Source organism: Fukomys damarensis, unplaced genomic scaffold, assembly GCF_012274545.1.
Source record: "Fukomys damarensis isolate Sample0158 unplaced genomic scaffold, DMR_v1.0_HiC HiC_scaffold_7, whole genome shotgun sequence".
Lineage (NCBI taxonomy): Eukaryota > Metazoa > Chordata > Mammalia > Rodentia > Bathyergidae > Fukomys > Fukomys damarensis.
The window spans coordinates 7095377-7113140 of NW_022900919.1; the positions used below are offsets into that span (position 1 = coordinate 7095377).

Here is a 17764-nt window from a genome sequence, read left to right on the forward strand (position 1 = left end):
CTATGAATGAATCTAATTTCTCATTCTTTATGGCCGAGTAGTATTCCATTTTATAGAAAAACCACATCTTCTTTATCCAGTCTCCAACTGATGGGCAAATGGGCTATTTCCAAGTTTTAGATATTATAAACTGTGCTGCTATAAACATAGGTACACATATATCACTGTGACATGATTCTTCTAATTCTTTTGGAAAGATACCCAGCAGAGAGAGAAATAGCTGGGTCAAATGGAACCTCTAGTCCCAGCTCTTTGAGTTATCTCCATATTGATTTTCACAGTGGTTGCACTAGTCTGTACTCCCACCAACAGTGGAGAAGGGTTCCTTTCTCCCCACAACCCCACCGACATTTGTTATTGGTTGATTTCTTGATAGCAGCCATTCTTTGTGGGGTGAGGTGACCTTTCTCCCCAACCCCACCGACATTTGTTATTGGTTGATTTCTTGATAGCAGCCATTCTTTGTGGGGTGAGGTGGAATCTCATTTTTAAAGGCAGCTTTAAATTCGAATCAGTGCTGCTAGTCACCCGTGGACTCTTCTCCAAGATGTGCTATTTAGAGTCCCCCTTACGTTTCTGCCTCTGCTAGAGGAGCTGACCTGCTGTGGTACATCAGAGCATGGGGTCATTCCTGAGAAAGCCGTTTGTTTTTCTGGTAATTTCTTCATCTGCCCCCCAAGCTGCTACTGAGTGTTCGATTTGGAGCATCTTTCCCTGGCTCCTGCTTAAGTGGCCGTAGAAATGATGAGAGGGCTGTCCAGGCTGAGTGTGATGTGGTAGGTACACAGGGGATGAGATGTAAGACATCAGAACAGCGTGTTCTTCCTCTCGTCCCGTCGGTCAGGCATTGATGCCGCTGCTCCCGGGGACCAAGTGATGGGTTATTAGTCACCGGAGACACTGAGCTGAGACAGCACGTCCCTGAGCCGGAACAGCAATGGTCATGAGCCAGTGATGGTGCCGTGAGGGGGAAGTGAGCGGACACAGGCGCTGGGAGCAGGTGCCCCTGACATGGAACTCAGGGGGAGTGTCACGGGAGAGACAGGCCGTGAGCAGGGACAGGTGGCAGGAAGGCCCAACTGTGCCAATGCTCTCTCTTAGAGGAGAGGTCATAACACAGTGCAGAAAGTGGGCTTAACTGGCATCCTCAGCCAGAGGGACTTGTGTGCAGTGCGCAGAATTGCTTTACAGTGCCAAGCCAGGCCTCACAGTGTTTTCTCTTTTGCTTCAGACATGGCACGCGCTGTGCAGGAGAAGTTGCCGCTTCAGCAAACAACTCGTACTGCATCGTGGGCATAGCATACAATGCAAAAATAGGAGGTAAGGCCGGGTGCAGAGGGGCCTGGGGCCGGGCACCACATTGAGAGCTGCTTTTCTGCAGGGCTTCTCAAACCTGAGTCCTGTTGCTCTGGCCTTGCCAGACTCCTGGGCTAGAAGCAGCCGTATCAGCTGTTCAGCGGCCCTGGCAGCTGGAACAAGTGGTTGGAACTTAGGGACAGAGGAATTGCTCATTTTTTTCCCTGAAAAGCCACTGTCTGATCACCCCTTCTAAAAGTCTGTTCCTCTGTGGCTCCCTGTCCTTTCCCAGACAGATCAGTCTTTCCCTGGCACTAAGGCCTTTCCAAGGCCCTGAGTCCCACTCCAGCTGTAGCCCACCTCTACTCCCCCGTCCGTTGGCTTCAGCAGAAGGACATTTATCCTAGGGCCATGGATAGTCCCATTCTTCCCTATTCATGCATGGTTTCGTGCCATTCCCATCCCTGCCTTTCCCTGCCTCTCACATGGCTCCGTCTACCTGTGACACTCAGCCACCTCGTGCCTGCCATGCTTGGTGAAGTCCTACCCACCAGCTGTTCCTCTACCCCTGGCTTGCTCCCCAGGGTCAGCTCTGCCAGTGCACAGCCCTGGGTGCTTCTGGCTTTCTTCCAGGTGTGTCTGGCTGTGTTATTTAGCTTCTCACATTGCTAAGTCAAGTTGCCCCCAGTTAGAGTAGGGCTTTGGAGCAAAGGATCTCATGTCCTTTAGTGCCCCACTGGGTGCTGGTAGTGTGACAGCTCAGTCACCAGGTGTTCTGAAGTGCCCAAGAGGCACCCATCACTGAGCAGAGGGCCAGAGGAGAGGGTGCCAGACAGCCTCAGGGTCTGCAGACCTCGTCGGCAAGGTGTGTCCACCCCTCTGTTGGCAGATGCACTTGGTCACCAGAAGTGATTTGTCTTTCTCCGAGTGAGCAGGTAGATCCCACCTTTGGGGCTGTGTGAGACTTGCTTTTCCAAGGGCCTCTTCCCGGCTGCCTTTGCATCAGCTGGGATCTGTTAGAACTACTGAGTCCTTGATCCCACTTCAGACTTGTCAGCCAGAATCTGCATAATAACAAGATCCCCAGAGGATTATCTACAGGTGATACTCTGAGAATACTGGCTTTAGAGATTTCTCTAGGGCCAGTGGGTAGGTAAGATTGTAAGGAGGAGTCAGAGGAAATAATGCCCACAAAGAACTGATTAGCAGGCTAGGAATGTGGCTCAGTGGTAGAGTACTTGCCTAGAGTGCAAAAGAAGCAAAAGAAAGAAAGAAAAAAACAGCTTCTTATTAGATAGCTCTATGCTCATGGCAAAATTATAGAGCTAAGTTTCTCAGATTCTGGAGAGAGAGCACATTCACTTGCAGAGCTTGGGAAGAGGAATATTTTTTAAATTAATGCATGGAATACCTTTAAGCTTGTATTATGTGTATAGTTCTGGCATAGCCACCAAGGGGGAAAAGAAGGAAATGACACACAACTTGGGCCTGCATGAGCTCAGCATGTCTTTGGGGTGAACAGTACTGACATGGAAGGTCGTACAGGGCCAAGTACTGATGTGAGGGGGCAGATGGGAAGCCCCAGGTATGGCAGGCCAAGTCCTCCACGTGGTGGAAGCATGAGGACATGCCATGAACTTGACTTGTCAGGGGATCTGGTTGTAAATGGAGGGGATACCAAGGAAACAATGGGAACTGCAGCATGGAGCTGGGAGGAAGTGCGCCACCTAGGGACAAGGAACGTGAGGTGGGCCTGGTCACAGGAAGACAGGCATGGCGTTGAAGCTGTCCTTGACCCAAGGAACCTGTACACAGCTTCAGCCTCTACATACCCTCTCCTTCCCTCTCCCTCAAATCCCACCCCTGGGTAGAGCCACCTTTGGGTGCCTCTGACATAGGATAACCTCCCTCTCTGAGTGTCCTTGAGCATAGCAGCAGATTTTTCTAAGATGCCTCTGGGGCCGGCCATAGACTTACATCTCTGCCTCTTTTTCATTTTCAGTTGTTGCTCAAGAGATCATACTATGTACATGTATAAATGTATACATGTATAATAATATTATACATAATGTGTATCCATATTATCCACGATGTTATCCATAATATTAGAGATCATAATATGTACCTTAACTTATCCCAGTCTATCTGGAATTAATAGTATACTATTTGATATATACTACATGAATCTAAATCACTCTTACTCTTTGCATTGTTGCTTTCATATATTTTCCTTCCTATGTTATAAACCCACAGACATTGTTATTCCTCTTTTAAACAGTCAACTTTGAAGTACTTATGAAAAGAAACAATGCTTACCTGTATATAACCCCTTGCTCTTCCTTGTTTTTTCTAACTTCATATTTCTATCTTGTTCTATTTCTCTTCAACCCAAATGATTTCTTTTAATATTTTTTGAAGTTTCTCCCACAGATGGTAAGAAATTCTCTCAAATTATACCTGGAGGTATCTTTACTTTCTCTTCCTTTTGGAGATAAATTTTGCTGATCACAGAATTCTACGTTGACATACTTTTCTCTGTATTCTGAGAAAATGTTATTCCATTGCCTTCTGGTATCTGCTGTTTCTGGTGACAAGTCAGTCGTCCACCTTATTCCTGTTTCCCTTTGTATAATTTGTTCCTCTGGCTGCTTATATGATATTTCTTCTGTTGTTCTTTGCCTGTGACTATAAGACCCTTTTGTAGAATTTTGTTCATATTACTACAGCTTGGCGTTTGCTGTGTTGCTTAGTGGTGTTTTCTTTAATCAAATTTAGGAGATGTTTTGTTGGTATTTTCTCCCGTTTTAGAATTCCATTTTCTCTTCGCCACTCTTTGGGTATTAGTTATAATTGTTAGACTTTTTCATACCCCTCACAGCCTATTGAGGCTGCACTCATTTTCAAAATTTCTTTGTTTTTTTCTAAGTGCTTCTAATTAGATAATTTTTATTACACTGTTTTCAGGTTCACTGACTCTGTCTTTTGTTGTGTCCAGTCCATTCTTTAGTTCTATATAATGATTTTAAAAATGTTTCGATCTCATACTTTTCTGTCTTTTGGCTTCCATTTGACTCTCTTTTACCACTTACACATCTCTTCTGAGTTCCTCATCTCCTCACTCGTTATATCCATCTTTAGACTCTTTAACAGGGTGACAAAAGTCACTTCTTAAAGTCTTTTGTACTAATTTCTAAGACCTTTCAGCGTATGTTTCTAATGATTGATTTTACCCTTTACAATGGGTCACATATTCCTTTGCACTTCTTTAGTAATTTTTTATTGTATGACAGATATTTTTATACTGCATTGTAGAGACAGGATTCTGTTGTCCTTTCCTCAACACTGTAGAGTTTTGTTCTAGCAGTCATTTAAATTTGAATTTTTAAAGTTGATTATTCATTTTTTATGCTTGGTCTCTTGGATTGGCCCCCTCTTAGGGATAATCTCCTAGTCTGGGCACATAGTCTTTGTTCCTATATAACATCATCCTTTTGGTATTTCAGTGGAAAACCTGAAATGTTTACCAAGACCCCTAACTTAAAACCATAAATGTCTTCCCCTGCTGTGAGTAGTTGCTGAATTATCTGTTCAGCTCATTGAGCCTTTCAGCTGTTGTTCCTCCTGGCCTTTTTAGAGTGTTGTTCACTCTGTGTTTAGTTCAGGGGCCAGACAATTGCTTAATGGGGATATATATTCCTTCTTCTGTAGCTCTCTCCTCCCTGAGACCTCTCCTCCCAACTTCCAGCTACTCTGTAGTCCCCAAATCCATCCAATACCCTTATTAAAGGATAATAAAATTATGCTTTCCCAAAAGTATTCTAGCCCCTCTACAATAAGAGAAATGGGGAGATCCCACGAGGAAAAGTCATCTAAACTTGGATCGTATGCAAGTATGGTTCTCTGCTTTCAAGAGTTGAGTCCATGCCTTCCTTTGCCTCCTTCTGATTGTAGTCCAATACTCTTAAAAAGCTTTTTTAATCAGTATTTCTCCACTGTTTAAATTATTATCTTTAGCTCTCCCTTGTTGAAATTAAAACTTGTGGTTTACATTTTTCAACTAGATAGATTGTGTATTACTGTCCATTACTGCATAATCGCCATCCCCAAATGCAGCTCCTCCTTAAAACAGTAAGCATTTGTTCTCTGACACGGAGAGTGGCTTCATCGAATGGGTCTGGCTCCGGGTCGCTCACAAAGATGTCATTTGGCTGTTGGCCATGACTGTAACTGAAGGCTTAACAGGGCTGAAGGATCTGCTCCCAAGTGGGGCCATGCTTATGTGGCTGTTGAGGAGGGGCTGTAGTCCCTTGCTGGCTGTTGAGGAGAGGCACTGATTGATCATCATGTGTACCTCTCCCTACGGTTGTTTGAGTGACCCGCATAACATAGCTTCCTTCATTCAAGGTGATTCAAAAGAGAAGATGAGGAGGAAGTATCCGTGTCTTTTGTGACCTAGTTTCAAAAGTTGCACACCAGCTCTTCAGCCCTACTCCACTCGTGAGAAATGTATCATTCAGTCTAAGAAAAGGGAGAGAAATTTCATCACACCCCTTGAATGGAAAAGTGACAGAGAATTTGTGGACATAATTTTAAATCACCACAGATGGGCTCCTAAAAATTTCACTGCATTATTTATACAAATGCTTACCAACTTTTCTTTATGAAAATCTCACGTTTCTTTTTAAGTTTTATCACATAAAAATAATTAAATGAAATGAAAGCAGTAATAGAACTGTCCAAATTATATCTTATGAAACAAACTCCCCCAGCTGCTAGCACCCCAGCCATATCTCTCTGTCATCTCATCACCCACACGGGGAAGAAATACGCATTCTCAGGAATCCACAGAGGCTCATGCTGTTGTCACTGATTCAGAGTGGAGCCTGGGCTACATCTGTGTGTTTAACTGGGAGTCTCTCAGTATTTCATTTTAGAGAAATTTTAAATTTTTATGAAGTTGTTGAGCTCCACATGGATGATTTGTGCTCTCCTTCTGTATGTAATATTTCCATTAAAATATGTTAAAATTTTTATGATGTCAAATGTCTTCATCTTCCTTTATGACTCTGAGGTTTAGGATCTAGCTTAGAAAAAGCTCAGGATAATAAATCAGTTTCCCTGTAGTTCCTCTAAAAAACTTAGGTTTAGAAAAATAGTTTGTCTTAAGGTTTTTATTGTTGGTTTCTTAATCCATATGGAATTTATTTCTATGAATGATAAAAAGGAGAACTCTAGCTTCATTTCCCCTCAAGTTAATATTTGGTTATTTCCACTTGCCACCCTATCACTGCCCAGATTTACTGTGTATGCCGGAAGCTTCCTTATTTTTCGTTATTCCTTTTCCTTTTAAATCCAATAATACCACACTTTTAATTATTATAGTTTAGGAGAGGTTTTTGTTTTTTGATAACTGATAGGATAAGTTTTTTTTTTCTTGCAGTTCTTTTTTCAAAATTTCTTGGCTATTTTTGCTCATTTTCTCTTTCAGATGAACTTGAGACTCTGCTTATCAAATTTCATTTAAAATTCCTGTTGGGATTTTGATTGGGATTGCATGGAAATTATAGATTAATTGGGGGAGAATTGACATCCTTACACTATTGAGTCTTCCCACCCAGGAACATGGTATGTTTTTATTTATTCAGGTCTTCTTTTATATCATTTTAAAAAGCTTTATCACTTTCTCCGTATTGATCTTATACACTTTTTATTAGGCTTATATCTAGTTTTGTTTTTCAAGGTTATGTTCATAATGGATCGTTATTGAAATGGAAACAAAGCCATTGATTTTTGTTTCTAGGCACCTTACTGAACACTATAGTTGCTATTGTTTGTCCTTTGATTCTCTTGGCCTTTCTAGATCATCATAAATAATAGCTACCTGTAATATAATGGTAGCTTTACCTCTTTAATATTAATAACTCATTTCTTTTTCATGCCTTATTTCAATATGTAAGGACTCCTGATGAATATTGAATAATGGTGGTTTGTAGGTTCTGTTCTATGATGTATATAGAAATGCTTCTAGTTTTATACCATTTATAAATGTCTCCTGTAGGTTTCCTATGGCTAGCCTTTATTAAATTAAGGTAATATTTTTATAGTTCTGGATTTCTAAGAAGTTTGATCAGGAATGGATGTTGAATTTTTTTATGTGTTCTTTTTTCTCAAAGTGCCTATTTACAAAGTTTTTTTTTAAATTTTGCTTTGGCTGTTTAATCTGTTTTATGTAGTAAATTGCACAAATAGACTTTATAACATTGAAATACATTTCTTTCGTTCTTAGGATAAATTCTATTTGGTTACTAGTATTGTTTTTTCAGTGCAGTGCTACACTGAGTGATGTATGGTTTTACGTCTTTACTGATCAGGTAGATTTCCCTGTGGTTTCTGTGTTTCGAGATGTCGTTGTCTAGGTTAGTGTCAGAGTTACACTGGTCTTGTGGAATCAAGCAGGAAACTTTCTGCCTTCTCCTGTATTCTGAAATGGTTCAGAGGTAATGGACCCTGCCTGCTGTGGGGAACTGCGGAGGAGCTGGCTTGTCTGCCTTACTGGATATGGTGGCGTCTTAAAGGACTGATCTAGTCAGGTTTTTTATTTCTCCTTGAGGAAACTTTGGTGATTAAAGTTTCCTAGAAAATTATCCACTTCTCCCAAGTTTTCAATATGACACAAAGTTAATATGATATAATTTAAAAATATATCCTCCATATTCGTAGTAATGATTGTTCCTAATCTTATTTATAATATCTCTTACTTTTCCCTTGATTAATAAAAAGTTATTATTTTTTATTAAGTAGGTTTTTCTGGAGAACTAGGCTACATTATTAAGTTTCCTTTTTGTTTTAGAAATTTCTACTTTTCCTTACTTTTGAAATCCCCTCAGCTTTTTAATTTTATTCTTTTTTTCCTAGCTCCTTGAATGGAGCATTTGTTTAATTATTTCTAGGCTTTTATGTGCCCTAATAAATTAATAAATTGTATATAAATTGTATATATTCTCCTTAACATCTGTCATTGATTTAATTATACCACACTCTTTTTACTCTTTAATTCTAAATACTTTAATAAGATTTCAGTTCCCCACCCTCCCTGCTGCCATATTGGCAGTTGAAGCCAGGGCCTTTACACTGAGTTACATCCCTGGCCCTTTTTAATTTTGAGACAGGATCTCACTAAGTCACTAAGTTTCCCATGCTGGGCTCAAACTTGGAGTCTTCCTGCCTCAGCCTCCCAGAGTGCTGGATTTACCACCCACCTAGATGAGAATTTCTTTGGAGCCTAACATATTTTTAGATATATCCCAATGAGTGTTTGAAGAGTATTTTTATTCTATAGTTATTGAGTACAAGAATCTATATTTAAATTAGATGAGAGGTTGCAACTGGTGGCTGGCTACATTCGGCCCGCAGCTGCATTTTCTTAGACCCACACAGTACTTTTTAAAAATTTTAAGCAGACATTTACAAATACAGAGATTTTCTGTAAAAATAGGGATTTGGACTTCTCCTGAAAAATCAGATGGTATTGGCCCTCTTGGATCCTCATTCCTTCACGGCAATGGTTCACAAATGTGCCTAGCAGTTGCTTTCCACTCAGGATATTCCCGTCCCTGAACGGCCTTAGTGGATCTCAACACTTGCTCTGCTCACCCTGCCTCCTGCCTGCCGGCACCCACATCTGTCCCCCATTGTTTGCTCAAACTTATTCCAGATTTCTGAAGCCTCTCTTTTTTGTCTACCTGACCTATTCCTGAGAACAGCTGTTGGTCTCCCTGATAACTATGGATTTGTCAATTTCTTCCACTCTTTGCTGTATACATCTTATAGTTGTGTCATAAGGTACCTGAAAAATATCTTTTCTTGGTATAATGAATCTTTAATCACTAGAAGAAGCCTCCCTTCACCACTTTTTTTTTTCTTTTTTTTTTTTGCCATTAATTATACCTTGGCTGATAGCAATATTGCCACATCTGCCAAATTATTTTACCACTTCCTCATGTATTTTTCATCTTTTATTTTTAACTTCAGTTTTGTAAACAGCATCCACCTGAATTTATTTTTTTAAACACAAATGAATCTCTTATTCATACATGTGCTGATTTCATTTATATTTGGATTTCTGAAATTATATTTTCCTTTCATATATATTTTGTTCTCACTCTCTTTCTTTCAAATGACTTAAAAGTTTCGCATCCTGTGTTTCTATTATCCTGAAGCACCTGTGTTTGAAAATACATTTTTCTACTATATTTAAGACTAAACAGTACTTACTCCTTCTCCTGAGCAAATCAAGAACCTTACCCTAGCTGAGTGTTTCTTTGATTTCTTCTCTCCCTCACCACCTCCTTCAGAATTCAAACTTCATATTATTTTTTAACAGTTTTACATTATGCATCGATAATTATGTGAGCAAAGCTGTAAAGGTCAGGGTTTTTTGGGTGGGGTCACCATTGTTTCTTACTTCATCTCTTATGTGGTTTCATTTTACTAGATTTTCTTTCTTGTCTGCCAAATCAGTCTTTAAAAGATTTTTTGTTTTCTATAAGTATAGATGAGAGTGAACTTTTTGAGCCTTTCATATCTAATGTCTTTATTTGCTTCCCATAACATTTACTAGGTTTAACCTTTAAATTCAAAATAATTTTGATTAAGAATCTTCAAACATCGGTCCATGGTCTTTAGCAACTAGTGCTATTGACCAGGGGTCTTTCTCCATCTGACAATTTCCTGTGCTTCAAAGTGTACTTTGCCTGATGATAATGTAGTTGTCAAAGCTCCCTTGGGCCTTGGTGCTATGGGAAGCATCGTGCTTTAGTTTCTCTGGTGTTCTTTGGCCAGAGGAGAGCAGTGATTATGTGAACATTTTCCATCTTGCTAGGCTGCTTCTTTTCTGGTGCTTTAGCTAGGGAAAGTGGGCTTTTGTTGGTTTGGTTTGGTTTGGTTTTTGTCTGCTCCCAGTGGTGTTTCTTGGGGGCCAGGCTCTCTGTTTTCAGCTCTGAGACCCAAGAGACAAAAAGCAAGACTGAAAGACCTCATCACGACTTCCCCCTCAAGGCACAAGGCACAAGACCCTCAGCCAGTCTGCCTTCCTCTCTCTACCTTTCAGAGTTTTCTTATGTTTGCTTCATGTACCGTATCCAGGGTTTTCCAAAAACCTGAACAGAGAAAATGGAGAGAGTTGCTTCTACTCTGTCTTCCTGAAAGCAGGAGTCCTCCGGTTGATTGTTAACAGATGCTGTGTGATCTTTCTTGCCTTACATTTGGCATATCAGTATTAACTGTGCAGGATTATTTTCACTTGTCTCCTTAACCTTGTTTCCTTGGTTTCTTCTGATTTTTATTTATACTGCTCTTGAATTTGAAGCTTCTCTTTCTCCATAGTGCTTTTCCTCGAATATCGGCTGGTTCTTGGTTTTCCGGTCCTGTTGCACTTGCCGACCCTGCCTGTGTGTGAGTGGTTGTGCACTCTGATGGTTGGGGTCTCCCTGGGATGTGGCAGGGCAGGGGACCTACTCCTGGGCCTGTCCTCCTTCTGGTACTCTGGCCGCTGCCCTCTCTCACTGCATTTTCTTCTGGACAGATCTTGCTGCCATTCACCCCTCAGCCCCAGGGTGTGTTGCAGCTGACTTCCCTGTGCCTTGCCCACAGTGGGGGCCCATCCCAGCCTCCTGCCCTTTCACACCAGGCACTTCCAGAGTCGCTGCACCCTAGCCAAAGACCTCCTGACAGGAGGCTGCGCCCCCACCAGCTCATCCCATCTGCTTGCTGTCAGAGATCCTGAGAACACCTTAAGATTTGCTGTTTTCCTTTTAAAGTTTATCTTTCGGGTTCTGGACTCTGAGGGGAGGTAGGCTGTGTGCTCCATTCACCTCTTGGATTGTTTCCTTGCTGTTTTATTGTGATGATGGTAACGCCCATTGCTGGCTGCTGCTAGCCTCAGATGCAGATATGAGGCCCTCAGAGTCATTGCCGCATCTGATGTTCAGAGTGGCTCCATGGGCTGGGTGTCATCACAGCCTCTTTACACCAGGGAAACCAGTCAGCAGAGCGGTGAGTTACCATGCCCAGGGTCACACAGCTGCGGGGAGGCACAGCAGAGACCCGAAATCGGCCGTTGACCGGAAGATGGATTTCCCCTTTGCAGCAGTAGCTTTCTGACACCAGGCATGGCGGTGACCCCATGGGGACAGCTGCCCTGGAGCCCAAGGGGCTGGGAGCAGAAGAAGAAGGGAAGCCTTCACGGTGTGCAAATGCTGTACTGTTTTTCTTGGAAGAATTCATATTCCTTCCAAACCCAGCTTGACCTTGCTTCTTTCTGCTGGCCTAAAAAATAATGATGATGGGTATAGCATGGGAAGGCAGTAACAGAGAGCATCAGTCTTTTTCTGAGCCTCTTTGTTCATTTAAGACTTTTTCTTTCTTTCTAAAATGTTATTTTAAAAAAAATGTTAGGGCTGGGGATTCAGTGGTTTGGTGGCCTGCCTTGCAAGCGCAAGGACCCGAGTTCGATCTCTGGTACCAAAAAAAAAGTTGCACTGCACATAGTTCTGCTCCCTTCCTGTACTGCTCCTTCCTCCCGGTCGCATCAGCTTCTGGCTGGAGTCGGGTGAGGGGTGGTTCAGACTTTGCTTCCCCTTCCCTTAGCACCACCATCTGGGCAGCAGCGGCTCGCCTACAAGGGGACCTCTGAGGAGAGTCCTGGGCACAGGGCCCTTCCTGCTGGTGCCTGTGCAGGTGTGAGCCTGTCCTCATGCCCCACCCCACATCCTCTGCCACAGGCTCCCTAGAGCCGCAGGCGCTGACTGGGCCTGAGCCAGATTCGTTCCTTAGGGAAGAGTGCACTGTACCGTATGGGCCAGGGGAGTGAACCCTCGCCCCTGTAACTTCACAAGCGCCTGGCCTGTGGCAGGCTTCTCACTGATGCCCCTGCTTAACAGGAATCGGACGTTTTCCTGGTCAGGAGCAGTGTCTGGCGGCGCAGGGTGCGGTGCAGCATATCCTGCTTCTGAGAAGCAGCCTGAGCTGAGGGAGGGGCAGCAAGGGGGCCCGCAGTGGGAGGCCAGCGGGACCCCCTCAGGCCTGACCACAGCTTTGAAGCAGGAAAAGCTCCCCTGCTCTGGCCTCTCCAAGTGTGAAGTGGGTGCATCTTCTCAGGCCCTGTTTATTCATTTCTGAGAAGGAAAAGTAAACAGCAACAGCCTAATTTCTGTTGGCATTTTGGCTGCATATTTTGATTGGGGAACTGAATCATATTTTTCCCTTCATAAACACGAAAATGTTAAGTACATAATGGCTAAATTAATCCATGCCCATAAATTGGTTAATTGTGTTAATTCTGAATCACAGAATTCAGTCTCATTAGTATTTCCTTTAAGCAGTTTAGGCTTGTGAGCATTCTGGAGAACCATTTAAGCCTCAGATTAATCTTCAAAGGCTCTGAGTGCATTTTCAGCTGTACTAGGATTTAAAATTTACTGGGAGGTTTGAGGGGTTGGTGAACGCTAGGAGCCAGTGCCATCAGGGAATGGGGGTTCTCCTTCCCTGCCCTTCACCCCCATTCTAATCAAAGGCCACTGCCTACTGGCTCTGAGGACCCCTGGGTGTAGCAGGAGCCATAGAAAGGAGGAGATGGACAAGAATTCTCCGTAGGCCTTTGTTCTGTGTCTCTGAAAGCCATTTCCTTGCCAGGCCACCCAGCTGCACGTTTCCCCAGGGGACAAGTGAGGCTCATTTCCCAGTGCCATGGGCTGAACAGACTGGGGTTTCTGAGATGTGTGTGAGAGATGTAGACAGACGCATAGACTCGGGAAGAGGGTACATTCAAGTCTAAGTAACAAGCTCTTGGGTGGCTGTATTAGCTTTCCCATCATTGGACACAGTACCGTACACCACAGTTGAAGGAGAAGTTTAATTTGGCTCACGTGTTAAGGGGATTCAGTCCATGATCGGCCTTCTCCAAAGCAGGAACATCATAGCGTAAGTTCATGGCAGGACTAAGCTGCTTAGTTTATGGTGGCCAGGAAGCAAAGCAGGGAACCACGCCAGAGAGAAAATCAGGCCGGGGACTAGACATAGACCCCCAGACCACGCCTCCACAACCCGCGCGACTGTGCTCCTTCAGTTCCGAGACAGATCCCAAAGCCAGTCCCCTTGGCGCTCTGCCCTCACCGCCACGGTGCCTTTCCTCCTGACAGTGTTGTGTCTGATTTCCGCTGTCTTCTTCAGGAGCCAGTTCAGGGCTTGCGTTGGCTTTCTCTGTCACAGTCACAATCCTCTGGGGGTTTCTGTCCTCAGTCATGGTGTAAACATGGGTGCTCCGCCCGGCCCAGAAGTATGCTCTTCTGTCCTGCATCCCAGGTTGCGAGCCCTTCCCGAATCGCCCATCTTCCAAGTGGGAAGGCCATGGAAAACACAGATGTCTGCTCTTGAGATGATGACTTAGGCTTTTCTTTTACCAGTCCTTGCAAAATCAACAGGACCTGATTATGAAAGAGAAATACAGTTTTCATTATTGTTTAGGATTGGCAAGGCTACCTGGTGCGGAGATGACTGTCATTGCTAAAGAAGCAGTTTGTGCCTCACAGATCCCAGGAGGGCTGGGCACATCAGACCACACAGGGCGTCACAGGGAAGCACTAGGGTCAGCCAGACACCAGGAAAACCGAGGGATGCTGTGGGCAGAAGTATTTATTATGGTTTCCACAGGGAAGGCAAAGCTAGGCAAGGCGAGCCCAGGATTGGCTGGTTTGCCCCGGGGCAAAGGTACTGTCTGCATGTGCCGTGGAGTGCTTAGGACTGAGGAATAGTGGTCAGGCCTGTGAGAGGAGGTAGTTGGAGGGATAGTCTCAGAACTGGTCAGTTTGCACATGAAAGATGCACTTCTGGGCCAGTGTGTTCACTGTCCCTAGGGATTGGCCAGCCCGAGAAGGGATGTTCTTGCAGGGTTAGCAAGGCCCCAGATGTCAAAGCATGAGAATACAGCAAATCAGGAGACAGTGAACACAAGGCCTCCTACGTAGGACAGCCCTCATCTCATAGGCCCAGGACCCCATGGAAGGACTCACACCCGACTTTGCTGCTGTGTCACTGGCTGTAGCTGTGTTTCTGCCCCAGAAGGAGACAGAACGGTTCCATCAGGAGATCAGGAACAGAACAGGAAGCTGAGAGACAGCTTGGTGGTGATCTGTGGTGTTTCTCTATGCACATCATGTGACTACAGCAAACTAGACTTGGCTTGACAGTGTCGTAGACCACAGCTCCTGGGATTCCTAGCACAAGACTGTCCTGTGGGGTCATGTTCAGAGATTGGAGAGCTCCAATACAGTCTTGGGTAGTAATGAGAGTTGGCAAAAACTTTTTAGCTTTGTAGCATTTTAAAGAACCGTTGAAACTTTACTTTTCCCATCATGGCTGCTCACAGAACAGAATGTAGTATAGTTTTGCTGAAAAGGAAAGAACCCCCAAAACAAACCATTCTCTGCAGATTTACTAAAATAAACTCAGGATTAATGAGCAAATTTGTTAGAGAGGCCTATTTGTCGCTCTCAAGGAGCAACAATCTAATTTTACTTGCTGCTGTTTGTGGCTTTTACCACGCCATTCATTTGCTGAAGGCAAAATACATTACTTCTCGATGAATAGAAGTGGGCCCGTGGTGGCCTGATCACCTGCCACCCTCTAGATGTTGGCAACCCAGGTGAGGGGGCTGACTTCTCCTATTGTGGGTGAGTGTGTGTGTGTGTGTGTGTGTGCACGCGCGTGTGCACATGCACTCTCCCCTTTCCTTTTAAGATCAAGCTTCCTCAAAAGGTCTTCAAGGCAAATGCTCTGTCTTCCCCTGTTTTAGGGCTGACTGCATGTTGATAGGTTTGTCTTGCCCTATGTAAGCTGGTTATTTGGCAAATCAAGATGTAAATAAGGAACAAAGGAAAAAGAGGTAGGACCGGTCACTCTGAAAACTGGCACTGTTTTTAACTTTACTGAGAGACTTAAATGGTGATTCATTTCAGCAAGTTCTCTCAGGGCATCTAAAATATTATTGGGTTTAGGCAATTTAAGGAATGCATATATTACTGCAAGTGAAGCAAACCTGTCTGGTGCTTTTCTAGGAGGAGCTTCTTGGGGTGCCTAGAATTGTCTGTTGGGATTTGATCCCCGATAGCAATTTGGGTTTGTTCACCCAGACAAAGAGTGCTGAGGTCCTGGAAAGTGAGTGTTTTCTTTCTTTTCACCTTGAGCCCACAGACCCATCCTTAGAGTGAACTGGCCAAGCATGTTTATCTCACCACCGTGAGCTCTGAATCCAGCAGGCAGAAAAGCAATCCATTAGCAAGCTAACAACAGGGAGTTAATTTGCCATCAAAATGACTCGTCCAAATTATTTTTTTTGTACCCAGCAATTTATAGTAAATGGGCCTTTCTTTTTTCATTAGAGAAATGATTGCTGTTTTTCTTTTCCTTGGCATTCCCAGAGAGCCATTCACATTTAAAGCTAATGTTGGAACAGCAGGTTTCTACTGAAAATATTTACCTTTTCTCTGTTGGCAACTTGTCAATGTTGGAGAAAATAGATGCTCCATTAAAATCTAAATACATGATGCTTGCTTTCTCACATATCCATCCGTGTTTTTCCAAAACGAAAAGCATTGTAAGAGGTGTTGGGAAATCGTTCTAGTCTTATGTTTTTACATATTTTTGGATGTCTTCTGGCATTCTGTTCTTATTTAAAATAGGCATTTCACCTCTTATAACTTACATGAGTAGTCCTAAAATAGCAGGTTCAGTTTTCACCGCTAGAATATCAGAAGAGGTTTTGGCTGCCTATGTGGCCAGCTAGTGTCCCCTAGAAAGTACATTAATTGCTAAATGTAAAAATCCAGAAAGAAAACTACTTTTGTTTATCCAGCAGCACTAGAGACCAGAGTATATAGTCTGTTTTCCATTACTATAGTAAAATAGCTGAGGTTGGACAACTTATAAAGCAAAGAGGCTTCTTTAGCTTGAAGTTTCACAGCCTTATAGTCCCGACATCACAGTGCTCACTTGGGCCACCCTTTCCCAAGCGGCATCCTGACAGATAGGACCATGGCAAGAGCATCGCTAGAGGGAGAGATCACACAGTGAAGGAAGAAGCCAGAGAGCGACAGGGACCAGCCTTGCTTCTTCATAACAACCCTCTCGCGGGAACTAACCAGGGTCCCACAAGAACTACCTTGTCCCCTCCTAGCTGCAGCACAGCACCCCCAATGGCCTAACCGCTCCCAGTAGGCTCCCTCTTTTTTTTTGGTACCAGGAATTGAACTCAGGGCCTTGCGCTTGCCAGGCAGGTGCAGTGCCGCTGAACTGCATTCCTGGACCTATGCACCCTCTGAAAAGCTCCATCATCTGCGAGTGTCACCTCACTGGGAACCCTGGGGTGGGGCACTCAAAGAGTATCTGAACCGTAGCTCAGAGACTTTGTTTACACATTCACTGACCTCACTGAGAGAGGTTGAGTTCACGGCCCATGGTCATGCGCATCCGAAATTCCTCCCAGGACTCTGCCCTGAGCTGCCTCGGTCCTGGCACACCATCAGCCCCCTGCATGGGCCCTTGGACGTTTGTGGTTGAGTGGGCTGGGTGCTAGGGCCCACCATCCTTGAAACAGACATGGAGACAGAAGTGTGGGACACAGAGCAGGGACAGCAGAAGGACAGTGCCTCATGGCCACCCTGACTCCTGCTCTCTACCCACAGCCCCACGAAAGACAAAAGACAATGAGCCAGTGTCACAGCCCATGAGGGCCGGGCCAGAGTGACTCTGTCCTGCCTGTAAAAGGCACCTTCCTGGGCTGGGGATTTAGCTCAGTGGCACTGCGCCTGCCTTGAAAGCTCAAGGTCCTGAGTTCGATCCCTGGTATGGGGGAGGGGGAATTTTAAAAAATTAATAAAAGGAACCTTCCCATTGGTGCCAACAAAACCCAGAGAAGATTTGTCTCCCTTGATCTTCAAAGGGAAATAAGCTCCTGTTAGTAAAATGAAGAACCTCTGTGGCAGTGGTTACAGCTCAGGGGTAGAGCACATGCACAACACAGATGAGACCCTGGGTTCAGTATTCAGCAGAGAGAGGGACAGGGAGAGGGAATCTGCTTATTGAGAGATTCTGTAAAACAAAAAGATAAGATGAGAAAAGTGAGGTTTTTATCGCATATATGGCCAGCAAAGGATTAATTCCAAGTACAAGCAAAATGAAACAGTATATTACATAAACATGCATCCAGTTGTATGAAGAGGATCATTTCTTAGAGGCCAGGAATGAATAATCCAGATCCCGAGCAGTTTCCTCTGAGAGGCAAGGGATAAAAAGAAAGACACTAGAGGACCCCAGCGGGTCCCATTCTTTTCTTGCACCCAGTAGGGGTTCCATGGGGCCCGTTGTTTTATTCAACTTTATGACTAACATGTCTATCTTAGGTAAGGGGGAACTA

General features: G+C 44.0%; 1 protein-coding gene across 1 annotated transcript in view; it reads left to right on the forward strand.

Annotated features, from left to right (window-relative positions):
* Pcsk6 (proprotein convertase subtilisin/kexin type 6) overlaps positions 1–17764 on the forward strand; it is a 144021-nt gene that overhangs the window by 39096 nt on the left and 87161 nt on the right. The window contains exon 6 of the mRNA XM_010611088.1: positions 1232–1320. Within this exon, the coding sequence (XP_010609390.1) occupies positions 1232–1320 (89 nt within the window). The remainder of the gene's footprint in view (positions 1–1231; positions 1321–17764) is intronic.